This window comes from Felis catus, chromosome B2, assembly GCF_018350175.1.
Source record: "Felis catus isolate Fca126 chromosome B2, F.catus_Fca126_mat1.0, whole genome shotgun sequence".
NCBI lineage: Eukaryota > Metazoa > Chordata > Mammalia > Carnivora > Felidae > Felis > Felis catus.
The window spans coordinates 131,863,150-131,886,500 of NC_058372.1; the positions used below are offsets into that span (position 1 = coordinate 131,863,150).

General features: G+C 36.2%; 1 protein-coding gene across 11 annotated transcripts in view; it reads left to right on the top strand.

Annotated features, from left to right (window-relative positions):
* ADGB (androglobin) overlaps positions 1 to 23,351 on the top strand; it is a 162,343-nt gene that overhangs the window by 34,178 nt on the left and 104,814 nt on the right. For 9 of the 11 annotated variants that reach the window (XM_045058174.1, XM_006932082.4, XM_045058180.1 and 6 more), the window contains exons 3-7: positions 683 to 775; positions 4,344 to 4,415; positions 6,264 to 6,473; positions 18,548 to 18,687; positions 21,237 to 21,323. In XM_045058174.1, coding sequence (XP_044914109.1) covers positions 683 to 775; positions 4,344 to 4,415; positions 6,264 to 6,473; positions 18,548 to 18,687; positions 21,237 to 21,323 — 602 coding nt within the window. Of the gene's footprint in view, positions 1 to 682; positions 776 to 4,343; positions 4,416 to 6,263; positions 6,474 to 15,182; positions 15,807 to 18,547; positions 18,688 to 21,236; positions 21,324 to 23,351 lie in introns of those variants that run through there. The other 2 variants (XM_045058176.1, XM_045058182.1) reach the window with 2 other exon arrangements.

Consider the following 23,351-nt stretch of genomic DNA (forward strand, 5'->3'; position numbering starts at 1 on the left):
AAACAGGTGGTAAGGGGGTTGGAGGGTGGGTATGGCCATAAAAGAGCCTAGGATGGGTCCTTGTGCTGGTGGAATTGTTTTGTATCTTGAGTGCATCAATGTTATTATCATGGTTGTGATATTGCACTATAGTTTTAGAAGATTTTATCATCAGAGAGACTGGCTAAAGAGGACACAGGGACTCTCTTTATTATAATTTCACACCACGACATGTGAATCAATAATTATCTCAAAATAACAAGTTTAATTTTGAAAACTAATAAATGAAATTCAGATCAGAGGTATGAATTTCATTTACATACAATCATACTTTTTAAATCTTCTCTACTCAGGTTAAAAAAAGCACAATATTTTCAGTGCAAAATATGTCCATATCTGTCCCATCCAAATTGTTTTCCTACCATACCAAATTCACATCCCAAAGCAGCTTATGCTTGTTTGGACTGCTTCCTCTGCAATAAAATGTTACTCAACAATCAAGGTTTTGTTAATTAAATACAGCATTGTTAACTTCAGTCTTTACCAAGTATTCCATGAACTACCTCTGAGAACATACAAATTGCTCTATAAATGCTTGTTTATTCATCAAATCTATGCACTTACTAATTTTTTTTAAGATTGAGTTGCTTTTATTTTAATAAAACCATATGGAGAGAAAAACCCTCAATATATTTTTATATAGCATTTTTTTGAAGACCCTGAAGGAAAGATTGAATTGCCACCATCGTTGAAAATTTATTCCTGGAAGCGTCCACAGGATTTTTTATTTAATCGGGTAAGAAATATTTTTACTATTGAATAAAATACATACTAACTATGGGCTGTACTATCCTACTTATGGACATTCTCATTTCTTAAAACACTGTAAATTTTCCCCATGGTATTTACTAAGAAAAAGGAATTGCTTTTTGGCATTTAATAGAAAAAAATGTTTATCAATATAGTTTACTATTTCTTGTACTGGTTTCCAAGAGAATATTGAAATTTTGTTTAGTCTTGAGTTTTCTCTACATGATGTCAAAGGATAGCCTAAAATGTGTGGGAAGCTATTCCTTAAGTTTTGACTGACTTTGCCTTTTCTGCTTCTTAGCCAGAACCTATGTGACATGAGATTCTGTTTACTCTAGTGTGTATTAGTGTTAATTTTCTAGTTCGAGAGGTTTGCCCTTGGTTACCTGTGTTCCAGGTATTCTTGAAGCACTTTTCAAGGGCCATCTTCATTTCTGGACCCCATGCTCAGCTACTTGAATCACATTGACTAGCACAGTGCTCAAGAAACCATATTTTAATTTAATTTTATTTTCTTAAAGTTTGTTTATTCATTTTGAGAAAGAGAGAGAGGGGCAGAGAGAGAGAGAGAGAGAGAGAATCCCAAGCAGGCCTCACATTGACAGTGAGATGTGTGGCTTGAACTCATGAACTGTGAGATCATGTCCTGAGCAGAAATAGAGTCAGATGCTTAACTGACTGAGACACCTAGGCGCCCTGAGAAACCATCATTTTAAATGAAAACCAGTAGGCTAAAATAGTTATTTAGTGCTAGTCAAATGTTTGTAATGGAGCTGAATCTTCCATTTACTATGGAACCCACCCAATCTCAATTTCTACACAAAGTGATTTTATTCCTGAAAGCTTTAGCCTTAATAAGACTGCTACTAATGCAAGAAAATACAATTCAGCCACCGTTATTTCCAACTACCGTTACTATCTGAGAAAGATAATTCTAAATTCAGAGATATTTAGTAAAATGAGAAAATCAGAAGATGCACCTCTGTCCATCAGAATATTTATTGAATGTCTACTTGTAAGACATTTTAAATAAAATAAATCAAATGTACATGAACTATGCCTTTAACTAACTTATGCTGTTAGGTAATATTGATGTGAAGAATGTAAATTCTGTGGTGTTAATATAATGCACTTAATAGTAATGTATTATCCAGGCTCTGTGCAATGGAAGTGCAGAGTTTACATTTCATGCAAATAAAGGATATTAATTCCATAAAGTGGGGGTATTTCAAATGTGAATAAGTAGAAGAGTTATATGCCATCTCTTTTTCTTTTTAGCATACCTTAGTTCTGAGAGATACGCTTGTTTTATAAATAAATTCATCCGTTGTTGTTGGTGGCACTTCTACCTAAACTTATAATGTTGACACCCATCTTCGCACCTCTGCTCTCCCTTTGTGCTCTTTCTCTTGATCTCGTGCACCTGCTCCTCTTGGGGTATGCACCAGAACAGCCACAACTGAAAGTCTCGCTAACTATGAAGTCTAAGAATAATGTTTTTCAAGTTTTAATGCCCAGGTCCATGGTGATACATACACTTTACATTGAAACTCATTAAATATGGGCATATATAAAGCTTAGACAAAAATTTAGCAAAACAGTAATGAACTTTCTTTTTTTTAAGAATTTTTTAAATGTTTTATTTACTTTTGAGAGAGAGAGAGAGAAAGAGAGAGAGAGAATATGAGCAGGGGAGGGGCAGAGAGAGAGGGAGACAAAGACTCCGAAGCAGGCTCCAGGCTCTGAGCTGTCAGCACACAGCCTGATGTGAGGCTTGAACTCGTGAACCATGAGATCCTGACCTGAGCTGAAGTCAGATGCTTAACTGACTGAGCCAACCAGGTGCCCCAATAATGAATTATCTATATGAAATTTACTCTCTTCTACTCAAAGCAAGGGATGAAGTCACAGGACATGATTTAAGTCAGAGAGAAACTAAGTTATGAAAAAACTGAAAAGCCTGGATTTAAGATATTAGAACCAACATGGACTTTTTCCAACTGAGAAGGTTAACAAGCCCTAACCACTAGGGGAGTGATCAGATCTGTTTATTTCTGAGAACCAGGTATTGATGGCCCAGGCTCTTGAGTGTTGATTGTATTGAAGAGATGTAAGATGTCTGAAGATTTATTCTGTCTCTGGTATAGGTACAGGGAATAGAGACCTCTGTAGAGACTTCTGCCTTAATATTTGCTGTCTTTTACACACTGTCAGTGCCTACTTTCATTTGTTGGCAGGCAGCTGTTAAGTTTCACTCCTCAAATTTTAGGTATTCAATATTTATTTAATCTATTATTAATCGAAGTCAATGTACATTGGTACTTGCTGAAGAGTATGGACATTTTAGAAGTGTCACCTTGCAATTGATTAGCCAAACCAGAATTTAAAATATATTTTTATGTAAAATATTTATATAATATGTATGTAACTTGCTGTGTTCATAAATTATAAACATAACAGTCAGTTCAGGCCTTCAAGGTAGTTTTGAGTAAGTTTTTTCTCAGACGTAAAAAAATATTTTGTTGTGTTTTCAAGGTGTTAATTGTCCATGTGATTGAGAGTAGTTGATGGCATTAGTTTCCATGATTTTACTAATCAAAAACACATTTATGTTAATTTGATATGTTGAGTATATAAGCTTGATATGAATTGTAACACATTTTTAAAAACTACTATAGATAATATTTTCCTTCATTATGTTTATTCATTAGCGCTCTAAGTATACAGAAGCATCTTTAGACATATACCAATAAAATAATGACCCTTAGATGAGTTTTTAAAAAGATAAGAGGATTTGAAATTGGGCAAGATTTTATTATTTTTTATTTTTTTATTAAAAAAAATTTTTTTTTAACGTTTATTTATTTTTGAGACAGAGAGACAGAGCATGAATAGGGGAGGGGCAGAGAGAGAGGGAGACACAGAATCTGAAACAGGCTCCAGTCTGAGCTGTCAGCACAGAGCCCGACGCGGGGCTCGAACTCACGGACTGTGAGATCATGACCTGAGCCGAAATCGGACACTTAACTGACTGAGCCACCCAGGCGCCCCTGGGCAAGATTTTAAAAAGCTGTCACAGTTAATATTTTTTATCAAAGATGAAGATATTTTTCCTGCTATTGTGTTAACTAAGCTTCAGGTGTAACTTGAGAGCTTAACTTAAATTTTAGGTCACTTTTTAAACTGTCAGTTTATATGTGTATGCATGCTGACTTTATCTGTATATATCATATCTTATAACATTCCTTTTTTTATATGAAAAGACTCTATTTGATAGGCATTACAGTATTAAGTGAATGTCACGTATAGCTGTAAGAGGGTTATCTTATGGAATTATGTGCTTATTTTTTTTCTTTTAATTTCTCTGGTTGTGAGAAACGAAATAGGTTTGACTTGTTTATATCACATGAAACTATATTTCATTCAGCTACATTTCCTTTATTTTTCCTAAGGAGTAATGTCTCTCTCTCTCTCTCTCTCTCTCTCTCTCTCTCTCTCTCTCTATATATATATATATATATATATTTTTTTTTTTTTTTTTTTTTAAATTTCAGACTCCAGTAGTTGTGAAAAATGAAATCCTGTTTGACTTGTTTTCAGCAAATGAACATTTACTCTGCAGTGAGGTATGTAGGGAATTTCTAACTGAAGTCTGATTGCAGACTATCTTCCAGACCTGCTTAAAACAATTCCCAGACTGTCAATTTCAGTTATCTCTCGCTTACCTCTAAGTTTTGGAATTGCTCAGTATTTCATAAGCCAGACATTCAAAGAGGAAGAGAAGCCTCTTCAATTGAGTTTAATGAGGAAATGGAGGGGAAATGTTAGTAGTACAATTGCTGTGTCCCTATCCTCCTGCCCATAGACCTCGGGTAGCTGAGACTCACAATCTGCGCATTTGGCCTCTTGACCCACGTGCCTAGTAATTGACATCAAGTTGCTGCCTGACTTGCTCTGCTCTGTGCTCAAGAGCAGGGTGTCCTGATATTGTTTGACTTGCCAACGCAGGGCAAATCTCACCTAAACACCCCCACCTCCACACCCTGGGTTTTATCCATCAGAAGCAAGCCTGTTCCACTCCCCTAAGGCGGTTATATCAGAAACAGGGTGTTTTTTAAAAAAATTATTTTCTCCTAAGACCCAGTCGAAATCAATTGTCATTATTGATTCAAACACTTTGTCTTTCTTATCTTAAATATCTTGACCAATATTGAAATCAAAACACTTATTTCTTCAACCAGGTTTTACTGATTAGCATAAAGTTACCTTTGAATGGTTTTATACCTTATATTTTAGTCTAACATATGCTTATTTTATGATCCAGAGCATGCATAGACTTCACCTTTTTATTTTTTGAGGGAAGAAAAGCATAAAATATTCTATATTAAAATTACCAGATATACAGAAAGATACTTGGTTTACCTTTTTCAACTTAACTAAACTAGAAGAAATGTCCTAGATAATGTAAATTAAGGCAAACCTAAATCTTATGAGGTTAGTCTCAAGTATTTAATCTTCTTATAAACCAGGCAGTTAAACATAAGATGAATATTTCCAAAAATCCAATATTACTGAGGGTAATAATGTCTTTACTTAACACCACTGTGACTCACAGATCCTTTTTTTTTTTTTGCATTGTTTCTATTCCCTGTAAAATACTGAAAAATAGATAGCACAGTCTACGTTTTACAGACTGCATTACAGAAACTGCAGTTTAGAGACAGTGAAATGACATGCCCTAGAGCAGAAGGACCTGGAAGAGAATTCAAACCCTGGTCTCTGTTTCTGCCCCACTCCCCACTGCACCTTGCTGCCTGTTGAAAACTCTGCCCATGGGAGTTTTACTTAGATCACTTCTGCACCTGCAGACTGACACATGAAATACGAGACTTAGAGATTTAACTGTGTATGCAATTTTAATTCTTTCTCATCTCATTCGTTGTCTAACTGATCCTATTGACATAAAAGAGATCATTTTCTTCTCAAACTTCTCAACACTTACAGAAGAGTAGCTTACTCATTTATAGAAAGTTAATTCCAGAATAAAATCACCACTACTCTCAGAAGCATTCAGTCTCTCTCCCCCCCCCCCCTCTCTCACCCTGTCTCTCCCTTCTCTGTCTCTCTCTTTCTCTCTCTCTTTCACACACACACACACACACACACACACACACACACACACACAACTGAAATGGAGATCAATCTCAAATCACTGACAGTTTACTCTGGAAGATAGCTCTTAGCTAAGAGTATGTTTAATGTTAAGCCTTTTTAGCTTGTATTGTGACTCTGCTTCCCAACAACAAAGGCAAGAACAGTGACTTTATTTATAAGTTAGAAATCAAAATGTGGAACACATTACATATAGAACTTAATATTACTACTGGAAGTAGATTTTTGACTGGTTTCCCCCCTAAATTATAGTACCAACAACTGAAAAGCAACTGATTAACACTAGTGGCCTTTGTCTCTAGCTGATGAGATGGCTTATCAGTGAAATCTATGCAGTGTGGAAGATATTCAATGGAGGCATTTTGAACAATTATTTCAAAGGGACCACAGGGGAGCCTCCTTGTCTTGCCTGGAAGCCCTGGGAACACATCTACTCTCTGTGCAAGGCTGTGAAAGGTCACATGCCCTTATTCAATAGCTACGGAAAGTATGTTGTGAAACTTTACTGGATGGTAAGTAAGTTCGTGTTCATGTGCATTAAAAATTGTCTTTCATATTGAAATATATTTGTTTTACATGCTGTTACCCAGGCTGATACAAGGTCATGCATTTATACAGGATATCAATTGTGCACTTACTGGGAAGAAATGTCCTGCATATGTAATTTGGGATCGATAAGAAGCATCGTTGTTAGTCCTGTGACACCAGTCCCATGTGCTTTTTAAACTGTTGCTGCTTGGCACAAGGAGGGGTGGTCCTCTGCTATCTCTGCCCTCTCGGGGAGGTGGGTAGACAGATGGACGCACAGGGCTCTCTTCCTTCCTCCCTTCTCTCTGATGTGGTATGCAGTCTTGAACAAAGAGAGTGCTTGAGCATAGGGTCCATTCCTTCTCTCCTGCTACTGAGAGGCCCGGTCCCACCCAATCTTTTTCCTAAGTTTGGGATTTGTACTCATGTTAACAAATCTTACCTTGACACAAAAAGTTTTTGCTCCTGCTTGAAAGGAAGCAAATGGGATAGCAGAAATAGAGAATGAAAAACACCCCATTTATATGGCAGAGTAGGCTTACACCACATGTAACACTAGATTATGAAATCCCTTTAGTTTTTGTGGATGGAATGCTCTCTCTAAAGGCCCATACTCACAGGCAGAGCCAGCCACATGATTTGCAGAGCCCCTTGCTCGAAAATGATTGGGAATTTCAATATGGTGATAGCAGCACTTGAAAAAAAATGGCACCCCTCTTAGGGTGAGGTTCCTTGTGACTGTGCAGGTCGTACACCCATGAACCTGGTCCTGGTCACTTAGGAAGAATGTTCTTGAATATTTGAGGAAGCGGGAAGTATGAAAAGTTAACCAGCCCAGCCTGTATTTCTAAAGAACGTGGCTTTCCCCTCAGTAAGCCAGAACCATCTACCCTTCCTGGGGTGGAGAATGCTGAAAGGCATTGGGAATTAATAAGATCATGGGGCGCCTGGGTGGCTCAGTCAGTTAAGCTGCTGGCTCGGCTCAGGTCACTATCTCAGGGGTCTCGAGTTCAAGTCCCACTTGTGGCTCTCTGCTGTCAGCGCAGAGCCTGCTTCTGACCCTCTGTCTCCCTCTCTCTCTGCCCCTCCCCTGCTCTCTCTCAAAAATAAAATGAGACTTTTTTTTTTTAAAAGGAATTAGTGAGATTGTTACAGCAGGGACATAAAAGTAAAGAAGGTAATATTAGCCTCTGATATCTAAAATAGGATTTTTGGTGTTTTGATATTCACAGCAAGGTGAGAGACTTTGAAAGTCAAAACTTTGTGAAGAGAGAAAATGACTTCCTAAATGCCTTTATCTTCCTTATTTACCAGTCAGGAGGCAGATTTGGGGGACAAGACTCTGAAGTTTTAATGTACACCGAAGAATGAGAGTAAGGATACACCATGGATAGGGCTGAGGGATTATAGACAGAAGGTAAACATGGGAAGAATGACAAGGTCAAATGCCCGGTATTGGTTCCCCTCTCCCCACTTTCCACACATTTACTTAAACTGAGGTGGGAGGGAGTTCAAAATTATTAAGAATTATGGGGTGCCTTGGTGGCCCAGTCAGTTGAGTATCCGACTCTTGATTCTGGCTCAGGTCATGATCTCACAGTTTGTGAGCTCAAGCCAGGCATCCGGTTCTGCTCTGGCAGTGCAAAGCCTGCTTGGGATTCTCTCTCACCCTCTCTCTCTCTGCCCCTCTTGTGCTCACACACTCTCTCTCTGAAAATAAATAAACTTGAAAACAGTTATTAAGAATTGCAAAGGAGCATCAGCAGAATAGTAAACCAACCCTGTTAGTTTCTTTCTCTCTGCTTCCTGACATCCTTCCTTCTTTGGGAATTTCCTTCTATGTGAATTTGCAACATTTATTAACACTACATTCCATTTTACAGTAAAACTGTGACTTATTTCTCTTTAACTGTACTGATTCCTCATAGGTGCAAACCCACCTGTACTCAGAATTAATACAAAAAACAAAAAACAAAAAAACGTAGTCCAACTTGGAAGTTTCAGTCTGATCCAATCATTTGAGCAGGCTAGACAAGGTAGCCCTTGAGGGAAGAGGGGTGTGGGGTCCAGTCGCTTCTTCTGGTTCCTCAGTGGTCTCATCTGACGAATGGCTTGCAGGGCTGTTGCCAAACTGTTGAGCCCTGAGACACAACTTTTTCCATATGAATTATTTTTGTAGGCAATTTGTTGGCACTTGTTGCGGACGTGCAAGGCCATGTTCTCCCTCTGAGGCTGAGAGAAAGCTTTACTGGCTCTCAGCATTTCTAGATCCATTCACCTGGCCCCATGGACCCTTCAGGGTCCCTTGCACACAGAGGCAAAGAGACCACATCCCTCAAGATAATAGACACCAAATATGTCATGGAATGAATACAGGTAAAGAGAAAATGTGGTAATTGTGTAGAAGAAACTAGCAAAAGTCCTGACGAATGGTAGATTTGCAACACTATTGCTATTCTTCTTTCTTTCATGTATTCCTTCCTTCTCTCTTTCCCACCCCTACCACCTTCCACCAGGAAAGCCAGAGGAACAGATCCTTCCTCTTTCCGCCTCTCGCTAGAGCCAGGGGGAAAGCATGTGATCAGCTTACCTGGTGCTCATTTGCCCAACAACCGCTCTTAGGTGAGGATGTGAGGGTGGAGAGGATATACATAGATGGTGGCAATGCTGTGTCCCATGCTCCTGCAGCGCGGCCTGGCTGTGCATCTTTTGCCCAAACTTGCTTCGTTCCTGCCAAGGTCTGATGTGCAGTCCTCTAGTGTCCCATCAAATCTGTGCATCTCTTACATACTTCTTGAATTGCCCGTATTTTGCCTATTTATAAAACAGGTTATTCAAAGTTTTGTCACAGAACTCTAAGTATTCTTTTATTTGTGCAGATAATCACAAATGTGGGGGTAGAGGAAGTGCTTTGAAATTTGTCTTTTAACTTTGTATCTTCTACCCAATGGAGGCTTGTGATTTTTATGTAGTTGATTATGTCATTATTTTTATTAACTGACTCTAGGATGTTTATGTTATTTAATGTAAGATATTATTATCTCAAGAACATTAAAAAAAACCCCTTATATTATCTAGCATTTGGGGCTTTTTTTTTTTTAATTTGGGTCTTTGATTTGTTTATCTACAGTGAGAAATGAAGACCTGGTTTCCTTTTTGTCCTAAAATTTCAGTGAATTGCCCCAGGATTACATATTGAATGTTGTACTTTTTATCCACTAATTTTATTTTGTTTATTTAAAAAAAATTGTTAATGTTTATTTATTTTTGAGAGAGACAGAGACAGAATGCGAGCAGGGGAGGGGCAGAAAGAGAGGGAGACACAGAACCTGAAGCAGGCTCCAGGCTCTGAGCTATCAGCACAGAGCCCGATGCAGGGCTCGAACCCATGAACTGTGAGATCATGAACTGAGCCGAAGTCGGCTGCTCAACCAACTGAGCCTCCCAGGAGCCTCATATTGTCACAAATGGCAAGATCTCATTCATTTTTATGGCCAAAAAATATTCCATCACACACACACACACACACACACACACACACACACACACACACACCCCACCCCCCCCCCCCCCCCGCACACTATACCTTTATCTCTTCATATATCCATGGTCAGTTGGGCTGCTTCTATATCTTGGCTATTGCAAATAATGCTGCAGTAAGTATTGGGGTGCACGTAATTTTGAAAACTACTTTGATCATACACTGCATTCCAGTGTGGACTTGTGTTTGTTTTTGGACTCCATTTTCTCCTGCTATTTTTCTTGTCCTTTTTAAATACCGTATCACTTTAATTGTTATGGATTTACAGTATAATTTGATTTTTTAGAATAAGATCCACCTAATATTCTTCTGCTTCAATATTTTCTTGGCATGCATGCTTTTTAAATAAACACTTTAATTGGTATTTATCTTTGAACACATATTTATAATTATGTATCCTTTATTCTATATATAAAAGGGTTTAGTCCTCATCATCTGCTACAGCTTGTCTTCTCTTGATTATTGTATTTTGATTCATCTTTCGTTCAGTTGGAATGTGCATTCCAAATTTATATTCACTTAGAATATATATGTTATATATTTTGGGTAACTTTAAATATTGTGGTCTATTTTCCTTTATATATGATTGCTATATGAATGACAATTTGCTTACATATGGAATACTTGGATAATACTTTTTTTGTTTGTTTTAGAACACAATAGCCAATGCCTGAGTATCTTCTAGTTTCAGTGTTAAAGACAATTGTTCTGAAGCTTTCACTCCCCACTGTATCTGAAACCCTCGCACTTTATCTCACCTGCTTTTGCTTCATTTTTCCCCATAGCACTGCGTATGGAACATCCAATGCCCTATCCTCGTAGTAAATTCATTACTATGTGTAACAAATATATAAGAAGCTGTTACTGTCTAGATGCTTTCTATTCAGGGATTTTGCTTAAATATATATATTTTATATTCATATATTGATCCAGCCTAGTTTTTCAAATTGTTGAGGTATAAATGACACACAGTGTTTACATTAGTTTCAGGTTTATAACATAGTGATTTGATAAGTTTGCACATTATGCTGTGCTCACCACAAGTGTAACTACTGTCTGTCACCATCTAACACCATGACGATACCTTTGACGATATTCCCTGTGCTGTACCTTTTATCCCCATGACTTATTCATTCATAACTAGAAAACTGTATCTCCCACTCCCCTTCACTCATTTTGCCCATTTTCTCCCCCTCCTCCCCTCCAGCAACCACCAGTTCTCTGTATTTATGGGTGTGTTTTTTTCTTTTTCTTTTTTTGTTTATTCATTTGTTTTGTTTTTTAGATTCCACATATAAGTGAGATCATATGGTATTTGTCTTTCTCTGACTGACTTATTTCACTTAGCATAATACCCTCTAGATCCATCCATGTTGTCACAAATGGCAAGATCTCATTCATTTTTATGGCCAAAAAATATTCCATCACACACACACACACACACCCCCCCACACACACGCACACTATATCTTTATCTCTTCATATATCCATGGTCAGTTGGGCTGCTTCTATATCTTGGCTATTGTAAATAATGCTACAGTAAACATTGGGGTGCACGTATCTTCTCAAATTAATATTTTTGTTTTCTTTGGGTAAATACCCAGTAGTAGAATTATTGGATCCTGTGGCATTTCTGTTTTTAATTTTTTGTGGAACTTTCATACTATTTTCCACACTGGCAGTACCAATTTATATTCCCACCAACAGTGCATAAGGGTTCTCATCCTCACCAACATTTATTATTTCTTGTCTTTTTATTCTAGCCATTGTGACAGGTGTAAAGTGATATCTCATTGTGACTTTGGTTTGCATTTCCCTAATGATTAGTGATGTTGAGCTTATTTTCATGTGTCTGTTGCCCATTTGTATATCTTCTTTGGAGAAATGTCTGTTTAGATCCTCTGTTCATTTTTTAATTGGATTATTTGTGGGTTTTCTGGGGTTTAAGTTGTATAAATTCTTTATATATTTTAGATATGATATATTTTGTATACCTTATTAGGTATATAATTTATGAGTATTTTCTCCCTTTGATTATGTTACCTTTTTTTATGGCTTCCTCGGCTGTTTCAAACTTTTTTGGGGGGATGTAGTCTCAAAAGTTTATTTTTGCTTTTGTTTCTCTTGCTTTCGGAGACCTATCTAGAAAAATTTTCTATGGCTGATGGCAAATAAATTACTGCCTATGGGTTCTTCTGGGAGTTTTATAAATTCAGGTCTCACATTTAGGTCTTCAATCCATTTTGGGTTTATTTTTGTGTATGGTAAGAAAGTGGCCCAGTGTCATTTTTTGGCATGTAGCTGTCCATTTTTCCCAGCACCATTTATTGAAAACACTGTCCTTTCCCCATTGTATATTTTTACCTCTTTCATAGATTAACTGACCATATAATTATGGATTTATTTTTGTGCTTTCTATTCTGTTCCATTGATCTATGTGTTTATTTTTGTGCCAGTGCCATACTGTTTTGACTACCACAGCTTTGTAGTATATCTGAAATCTGGGATTGTGATAGCTCCAGTTTTGTTCTTCTTTCTCAAGATTTCTTTGGCTATTTGGGGTCTTTTGTGGTTCCATACAAATTTAAGTATTTTTTATTCTCGTTCTGTGAAAAGTATTGTTGGTATTTCCATAGGGATTGCATTGAATCTGTAGACTGTTTTGGATAGCATGGACATTTTAACAAAATTAATTCTTTTAATCTATGAGCATGGAATAGTTTTCCATTTGTTTGTGTTGTCTTCAATTTCTTTTAAATGTTTTATAGTTTTCAGAGTACAGACCTTTTACCTCCCTGATTAAGTTTATTCTTAGGTATTTTATTCTTTTTGGTGCAATTGTAAATGGGATTATTTTCTTAATTTTTCTCTCTGCACAAATGATTTCTGCATATTAATTTTGTATCTTGCAAGCTTACTGAATTTACTTATTACCTCTAATAGTTTTGTGGTGGAGTATTTAGGATTTTCTGTGTACAGTATCATGTGATCTGCAAATGCAACCTACAGTTCTGTTTGTTAGGCAAATACACAAGCCAGGTTATAATACTCTCCTGCTGGTTTTCTCTACTTTGGTCCATTCTTTGAAATGGGAATTGCAGTCCTTGAAAGACCATAGAATACTGATAACAGTGATAATAAATAGATAGATGGAATTTTTAAATGACAAAAACAAGGACTTTGTTTTCTCAGAGACTGTATTCATGGGATTGAAAGATGGCTACCTGGTATTCTGGTTGAATAGAAACTTGTATCTTATAAATATATGAAACCCACTATTTATAATTTATAGCAACAATGGGATCATATGATACTTCTTGTTCTATAATGTATTTTTTCCCTAACTACGGGCATTATTTATGCTAATATATCAATCTACCTTGTACTCCATTGTTTGAATGTAATGATAATTATACATTTTTTGTTAATTTCTTATTGATATTTAGATTATGACCAGTGTTTTACCAATACAATTCTGTAAAATAGCATTTATGTGTATATATTTTTGCCCATTTATGATTATTTTTCTGGGATTTCTACATGTGGAATTATTCAAATATATGCAAATTCTTAATTTTCATAAATATATCCACTTTGCTCTTATACTTTATTTTTTTCTTTTTCTTTTTTTTTTTCTTACACTTTAATTTGTGTGCAATTTATATTTGATATAATTGGGATTTAAGTCTGTCATTGTATTATTTGCTTACTCTGTTACTTCTGTTATTTATTTTTTTGTGTCTATTTCCCTATTCCTGTGTGTTTTCTTGAACATTCTTTGGGATTCCATGTTGAATTATCTCTAGTGTTTATGAGTGTATCTCTAAGCATTACTTTTTTTTCTAGTGGTTGCTCTAGGGATTAAAATATACATACTTAGGGGCGCCTGGGTGGCGCAGTCGGTTAAGCGTCCGACTTCAGCCAGGTCACGATCTCGCGGTCTGGGAGTTCGAGCCCCGCGTCAGGCTCTGGGCTGATGGCTCAGAGCCTGGAGCCTGTTTCCCATTCTGTGTCTCCCTCTCTCTCTGCCCCTCCCCCGTTCATGCTCTGTCTCTCTCTGTCCCAAAAATAAATAAACGTTGAAAAAAAAAATTAAAAAAAAAATATACATACTTAGCTTATCACAATCTAGTAATATCAGCATTTTACCACTTAAATTAGAATATAGACCCTTTACCACCATTTGGGTCCCTTTACACCTTTATAACATAATTGATTAGATGTTTTTATCATATTCAGAACTTTTATAAAATAAATGTTGCTTTCAAATGACAAATATAATTTTAAAAGCTCGAGAAGCAAAGAATACTTTATTGTATTTAGCCGTATATTTGTACTTTTCTTTACTCTTTCTTCACTCCTGATGTCCTAAGATTTCTGTCATTTCCTTTTTTTTTTTTTGTCTTGTTTTCACTACCCTTTTTATTTATGTTTTTTTCTTCTTTCTTTTTCACCATCCTTTCTTAGTCTTCTGGTGACAAATTATCTTAACTTTCTTTTATCTGAAAATGTTTTATTTCACCCTTATTCCTAAACGGTATTTTCACTTGATACAGTGTTGTGGGTTGGGCAGGCCTTTTTCCTCAGCATTGAAAACTAGTCCGATACTTCCTTCTGGCCTCTGTGGTTTCTGGAGAGCGATTTGGTGTTCTTTTCTCGCCAGCTAGCTGGTTTCTGGCTTTTTTCTGTGTCTCCAGTTTTCAGAAGTTTGAATTTAATGTGTCTGGGTGTAGATTTCTTTGAGATTATCCTCTCTGGGATATGTTGAGCTCCTTAAGCCTGTAGGGTCATGTCTTAAGAAAATTTGGGAAAGTTTTCAGTCATTACTCATTTAAATATTTTTTCAGCCCCACATTATTTTTCTCATTTTGGGGGGACTCTGATGGCATGCATGTTATATCTTCTTTCACTGTCTCATAGGTCCTTGAGGTTCCTATCATTTGTAAAAATCTATTTTTCCTGGTTGTTCATAATTTCTATTGACTTAAATTCCAATTCACCAATTTCTTTCCCATTTGCGTTCTGCTTTTGATCTTTTCCTATGAAGGGTTTTTTTTTTATTTCAAAATTTCTGTTGTTTTTCCTCATATTTTTTATTTCTTTGATAAGGTATTCTATTTTTTATTTGTTTCAAAGAATATTCATAGTTGCTTCCTGGAGCGCTTTTATGACATCTGCTTTAGATTTCTGAACTAAAAATTCTAAATTCCCTGTCATTTTGGCACTGTACTCTGTTGACTGTGTTTTCTCATTGAAATTTAGATTTTCCTGGTTTTTGCATGATGGGTAATTTTGGACAGTTTCCTGGACATCTTTAGTGTTATGTTGTATGACTGATTGCTAATTAAATTTTTTATTTTAGCAAGTAGTCAACCTGTTTAGATTCAGAGTGCACATCCTGGCTCACTTTTGTGGGCTGTGCTTCATATGTTAATTTGGTTTATAAAGCCTGTGCAATGCTACTCTGCTCTGTCACTCCTTTGTTGTCCCATGATAAGACTTGATCCCGCAGTATCCTTAGCACTAGCTGAGGAGGGGGAGGTGTACTGCTTCATCCCTGCATGGGTAGAGTGTGGAAATAAGACTTCCTCCAACAGGTTCTACTAATGCAGAAAGCACTTCCTCTTTATTGCAGGAGGTTGATAGAAGTCACAATTCTGCCCGCTGACTCCACTGGGAAGAGAAACTGCCCTGTTTACTTCAGGACAGTCACAGAAGTCAGACTTTCACCCTCAGGCCCTGTATGGGAAGGGCACCACCTGTTACTGGGCTGAAGGTGGGGGAGTGCTGTTAGGGTTCTATCCTAATCTATATAATTATGTTCATTCAGATACGTGCTGAAATCTCTGTCCGCTGATTGCTCCTTCCTTGATCTTTTGTAATTGTGATTGATGCTATTAATTAAAAAAAAACAAACAAATTTTTTAATGTGTATTTATTTTTGAGAGAGAGACAGAGCATGAGCAGGGGAGGGGTAGAGAGAGAGGGAGACGCAGAATCCGAAGCAGGCTCCAGGCTCCCAGCTGTCAGCACAGAGACCCACTCGGGGCTTGAAATCATTAACCACGAGATCATGACCTGAGTCAAAGTCATATGCTTAACCGATCCTGCCACCCAAGCCCCCCCGAAAATATTTTTTATTATCCCTTTAGCATGGTCTTAGGAGGCAGAGGATATAAATATATGTAGCCATTTAGTTATCTTGACCTAGAATTCAAGTGTGGAAAATATTAAATTTGAACATGACTATATTCTAAAGTAACTTAGTAATGTATATTTATACTAATAAAGGAAGCATCCTTCTTCATAAATGTGCTAAGTAATTAAACATTTTGATGGTCATTTCAAATTATGTGGTGCTAACACAGTAAACTCAGTAAAAACTGCCCCATGTACATCTTTTACATGCAGGTAAGAAAAAAAAAGTGTAAAAATGTTTCAGTGTTGGGCACCTGGGTGGCTCAGTTGGTTGAGCACCCAACTCTTGATTTCGGGTCAGGTCATGATCCAAGGGCAGTGGGTTTGAGCCCCTCGTTGGGTTCCATGCTGAGCATGGAGCCTGCTTAAGATTCTCTCTCTCTCTCTCTCTCTCTCTCTCTCTCTCCCTCTACCTCTCCCCTGCTCTCTCTCTCGTGTTCTCTTTCTCTCTAAAATAAAATTTCAAAAATTTCAGTGTTCTAAGATAAAGTCTCAAATAAATAAAGTCAATGTTCCATTATGAGGTCTCATATATATAATATTTACATGTAACATTTATATTTACATATATAATATTTAATTTCTTCATAAACTTTAAGGAAGCCATCAACCAAATTTTAATATGAAAGAATCAAAAAACTCCCAGGAAAATTGTTATAAGTCTAGTCAAAGTGTGTTTTTAAATGTAATACTGAACACTTATCCCTGTGTATTTTTCATAATAGCTTTTCTGAGATGCAATTCATGTACCATGCAGTTCGATCTATTTAGACTATACAGTTCAATGGTGTTTAGGAATGAAAGGATTCTCAATCGAAATATATTATTGATCAGCTGTAAGTAGATGATACTCATTGAACTGGTTTAGCTTAAGTGCTTATGTCTGCTTTAAAACATTTCTTTCGTGGGGACCCAGTTGGTTCATTCAAAATTGTTCTCATATTACTAGGTTTCATTGTGGTAAAATATATGTACCATAATATTTGGCATTTTGAATGTTATAAATGCACAATTCAGAGGCATTAAGTATTCTTACAATGCTGTACAACCATCACCACTATCTATTTCCACAACTTTTTCATAATCCCAACTGGAAACTCTGTACCCCTTAAACAATAATCTTTCATTCCCCTCCACCCCCAACCCCTGAGAACTTCAAGTATGCCTTTTGTCTCTGTCAGTTTGCTCTTTTCCAAATATGTCATACAAATAGGATTACAAAATATTTGTCCTTTTGTCTCCGGCTTATTTTGTGGTGTATTCTTTTGGGTCATGTCATTTGAAATTAGGAAAGGGAGTGGCTATACACCTAAGTTTTAATCCTGTCTTGCCCTATATGATCCGTTAAAGAAGAAAGAAAGACATGAAATCACCAAATAAGGCAATATGAATTCAGAGTTACTCATCCCATACAAAGAAATCATGCCCCTCTTGCCCCTATGTACTGGGAAAACTAGTGTTTTTTGAATCTGTAGTTCAGATGTCACCTTCTTGTGAAGACTGCACAAGCAATATTTGTCACACTTGCTTTTCTGGTCCTAGAGCACCATGAAAATATTATGTTTTATGTTATTTGCATATATGTCTCCTGTCACTAGACTCTAAGCAATTCACTGCTGTAGGCCAGGTGTTAATGCAGACTTGGGGTTCACAATGCCTGCATCACTGCTGAAAATACTTCTTGGGGAAAAGAATAAATTCATAGTAAAATTTTGCATGTAAAACCAAAGTTTAAAAAATATTTGCGTTCATAACCATTAAAGTTACCATTTGTCCCAAACTTTTAACTGTGAAGTAATATGCATACAGGTAAATATATAATCATTTTATTAAAGTATTAATTAACTTCATGTTAAAAATTAGATCTTTAATTAGGAGTAAAAAGGATTCTGGTAATTGGAAGTTTAAAGTCACTGAGTCTATCAGAGTTAACAATAATTACTTATACTTGGAGAATTTGTGTTATGATTATGTTGTTATTTAATTATGACCAAACTTATCCGTGGTTGTATAATGTTTTGGTTCTGCTGTTTGAAACACTTTGATTTACTGCATTGTATAGGATGGGCACCCAAGAATGTGTTTATAAGGTTTCATCAATAATGACTGTTGATATAGATAAATAAAATAAATTAAATTAAATAATACAGCTAAAATTCTCAGCCACAGTAGTATTGAAAACCAGCGCACCAGTCTTTAGATGTAAGAAGGTAAGGTAAAATTATGAAAGAGTAAATAATAACATCAGTAGTATACAATAATATATGAGAAAAAATAATGTAAATCGCTAACTGTACCTTCCTTTCTTCTCATTTTTAGGGTTGTTGGAGAAAGATAACTATTGATGACTTTCTGCCTTTTGATGAAGACAACAATCTATTGCTTCCAGCCACAACCTATGACTTTGAACTCTGGCCAATGCTTTTGTGTAAAGCTATCATTAAGCTGGCAAATGTTGAGTATGTAGACGGAAGAACTATCACTCGCATAAAAACAAAAAGACAAACAACAAAAAACTATACATCTATATCACATAGCTTCATTAAAAAAAATCTATTTAAAATAGCTTTCTTTCCAAACACTGTAAATGTTTTGATATAAAAATACCAAAACCACTAATTTGAAAAATTGGGTTACCAAGCAATAAGACAAAATTCTCCCAAGGGAAAATACTCAAAAATTATTCTATATTCAGTGCTTTCTTACGATGACTAGAAGGTGATCAAGAAAAATAGTGTTTCACCTCAGCAGGAGAAAAAGGTTGTTTTTGTAGGGGGAAGTACTGGTTCATCTAAATAGCGAATCATGTACACTGGAATCCAGTTAAAGTTTTAGGTTCTGTACATGCAGCAATAATTTATAATCTTGAAAACCTGAGCTCTTCTGAAGGATAACAATGTTTTTGATATCCTCCTCAGGATTTTGGTAACACTGCTCCCTTTTAATACATTTGTGATAAAAACTTCTTCCATTTGCTTCAATATTCTTGTGAAATCTGCGTATGTCTTCCATGCTTGCATGTCTTGTGCATCAACATGTATGAGATGTGTCTGCCACATACATTCATCCTCTTGGCTCCCACCTACAGAGACCTTAGGTCAATGCATCCTCGCCCTAGCCATGCAAAAAGAATCTTAGATGCTTGAGTTGCAAAGGCCTGGCAACTTTGTATCATTGCTCGGTTGGGGGGGATTCTCACCTATACTGAGCCACCTTGAATTTGATACCCTTCTCCCTCCTGCAGGGTGTGACAGCATCTCATTGTCAGCAGGATGCCCTTGGGCTCCAACAGACCACTGCAACCCTTTGCTCAGCCTCCTCCCCTTCTGTAAACAGAGCTCTGTCCATCAGAAGGGCACTCCATTTTGTTTTTTTTGGTCTGGATTTTCCTTTGGCTCAGCTTCCTTTGTTCTTTCCCAAGGCTACACAGTAAAACCAGCCGCTCCACTGACATCCTAGACAGATCTCTTTTCTCTCACCAACCTTCGATCTTCTGTTCAGAATTTGTTTCACCAAGCTCACAACTCTTAATTTCAATGATTAAAAAAAAAAAAAAACAAAAAACTCAGCCCAGATCTTTTAAAGTAGCTGAATAGAACTGAGTATTCACGCTGGTGACAACCGCGTTTGTTTGTTTTGAAAGAAAATGATGTTCCTAATGTTCCTAACTCTCAGACCTAACTTGAAGCTCTGAGAACTGGAGCTGAATTAATGCCAGTGAAGTGCTAAATGGGTGACCTGGAAAATTGGAGTGGTATTTTGTCTTTCTTAAAGCTATAGTTCCATAGAATTTTAGAGCCTCTTAAGAAATAGAACTATTGCTATTTTAAAAAATAAATAAATCCAGCTTAGAAATAAAGGACCAGACTAAATGTAAGACATTTCTTAGGCATTATAGTGGCTACCTGTATACTTGTGGTACAATTTATACTTGTCTCTGCATTTTTTTTTCTCAAATTTTATAGTATATAGCAATTATTTTAATATGAGTTTTAGCTTTCTACATTAAAAAATTAACGTGTAGTAAGTATTTCACTATCACTGTGCGCTACGCAAAGGAAAGGACCCTCTTCACATGAGGTATGCAGTCACTTCCTAAATATGATCATTCATAGTTTAGACTGTGAACTTTCCTAGGAGAATTCTGGTATCTGTGACATGTGTAGACACATCAAAATTCATAACGTCTGAGCAACAAACCAATAAAAGTTTGTAAATGTTAGAACATGTGACTAAGATAGTAAGATTTCTTTCTGAAGAAAAGAACACTTCTGGTCAATATCATTAATCCCCTCCATTGGCACGTGGTAAACTGCCAGTGTGACTCCTGGCCAGAACAGGGCTGTGGCATTTCTGCGTCTCAGTGCAAATAGACCAATCACTTTGGGGGAAAAAGGGACTAAAATGAGCAGAGTGGTATTGGGTCATCACACTCTCCTCTGACTTCATGCTACGGTGGCAGATCTACTCATTTGTATCTCTGTACTCATTTGTCATCTCTCTGAGATTATCTAAGGACTAAATTAGGGCTATCTGATGTAGCCTTGACCTGCTATGTATGAGACTGATTTAGTACCCAGCCTCATGGGCATCCTGGAATAGGAGCTAACATCGGAAATTTAAAAAGACATGGTTCTATTTTGTAAAGAATATGATGGTATATCAAATATATACAATGTCTATCATCTAAATTTATATATTTTATGATATATATTTGAATATGCTTTGTGTATATGACATGAATGTTAACTTACATCTTTTTAAAATAAGGCGTATAGCGTGTTTTTAAAATAAACATGAACTTTTAGATTGGATTCCTTTAAGCGCTTTAACAAAACAAATCATCTGGCTGTTGGAATAGTATTTTCTTCTACTCTAACATATGAGCCGTATGACCCCTACATTTATTATTATATCACTGCTTACTAAAGATTCTCGGTGCTTATATATCTCTTTGTGTCTGTTTTCAAATGTTATTAACTATGCTATTGCGCATTTGCTTTTTTAGCATCCATGTAGCCGAGAGGAGAGAATTAGGGGAGTTCACGGTGATTCATGCGCTTACCGGATGGTTACCAGAAGTGATTCCTCTCCAGTAGGTTTTACCATTAAGTTCTTCATATGTATTTTTCTTTCTGTCCCAGTAATGTTTCTTTAACTAAAGTATTATTAAGCTTTCAGAAAATATAAAGAAAATCTCATATTTTACAAAATGTTTGTGAAAATAATATTTTAGTGTATTAATATTTTATAGTATTAAATAAATTTCCTTGAGAACTTCAGGATAAATTCTGTTTTTAAAAGAATACTGTGAATTTAATATATAAATATATGAATTATAAATATTCAAACCACGTTATTTATCATGTTTACAGGTGTCCCTTTATACTTATACAACTACTAACCTTACTTAATACAGAAACATATGGGGGCCCTAGGTGGCTCAGTAGGTTAAGCATCCACCTCTTGATTTCAGCTGAGGTCACGATCTCATGGGTTGTAAGATCACGTCCCTTATTAGGCTTTGTGCTGACATCGCAGAGCCTGCTTGGGATTCTCTCGATCCCTCTCTCTCTCAATTATACTATAAAATTTCAATTTTATGTATACATATAATTTTAAATGAAAAGAATAGCCCTCTCTAGCCCATAAAGGCAACTTGTAATTAGCCACATATATTAGGAAATAATTAATAGTAATAAAATACCTGTTAGGCATTAGGAACACTAATATATTATTTCTAATTAAAAATCACAATCCTGAAAATATTATCTCATATAATCATTCATATGACCTCATTAGCTGGATATATGTTATTACAAATGAAGAAACTGAAGCCCAGAGTGGTCGAATACCCCAAAGCTGTGTACAGTGTACCTGGAGGAGAAAAAAATACGAATCTAAGTCTTGTTGGGTCCAAAGCCCACAGTCTTTCTTTCCTGTGATTCTAAATATTTGTCTATGTCCAAACAAGAGAGGCCATTTAATGTAATGCTTACTAAAAATTTCACAAGTACTTTTATTTCATACATAAAGGTTATAGACACACAATTTGGTTATATTACCATTAATAGTAGAAATTAATCATGTCAGGGGTGCCTGAGTGGCTCAGTCGGTTAAGTGCCTGACTTTGGCTCAGGTCATGATCTTGTGGTTCATGAGTTTTTGCCCCACATCGGGCTCTGTGCTGACAGCTCAGAACCCGGAGCCTGCTTAGGATTCTGTGTCTCCCTCTCTCTCTGCCCCTCTCCTGCTCACACTCTGTCTCTCTCTGTCTCCAAAAATAAATAAATGTTAAAAAGAAAAAAAAAGAAATTAATCAGGTCAGAGTGCATAGAAAAACATTACATTGATACATCTGAACATATCATCAATTCAGATGTTGTATTTTATAAGGAGATCAAATCCATAGTTCAGTTATCAGTTTGGATCATCTCTGATCTTTGACTGATATTGGGAAGCTACTGTTCTCAAAGGGTCCAGGTTAGAGGAGATTGAATTTGGTCCCTAGTAACTTAGATCTTACCATCTAAAGCATCATTTCAGCAGGAAAAATTAGCTATTGCTTGGTTCAAATAAAAATATCTGCAGGGAAAAAATGGAAGTATAGATCCCTTCCTCAAAGGACTACTTTCCTGAAAGGGGAGATAATCTTATTATTATTTTTTTAATCTTAAGGAAAGATCTAGACAACACTCTTTTGGGTCGTCTCATGGAAAATCCTTTTTTTGATACCTAATAAAACAGAGTATTTCATGACATTATACGGACAATATTAGTGGAGAGAGGTAGAGACAGAATGAGGTGTAAAAGTATGGGCTTTTCTAAATTTTTATCTTCAGTGTTGATAGAATGTTTATAATGTTGCTTAATTTTTCCTGCATGGAAGTGAATAAAGATAGCAGGGACATGAAATCATCAGAAGTCCATTGGAGAACAGTACAGAAATAGGAGATCAAAATCATTCACAACGAGAAAATTAGTCAAAAGAATCATGAATTGTCTCTTGCCAGAATCATACACTGAAATCATATATGAAAATTGAAAAGTATTCATCTATTTTCAGAATTATAAGACCACTTTAAAATTAATAAAAATGTTGAGCAATTTTAGATGTCCAATT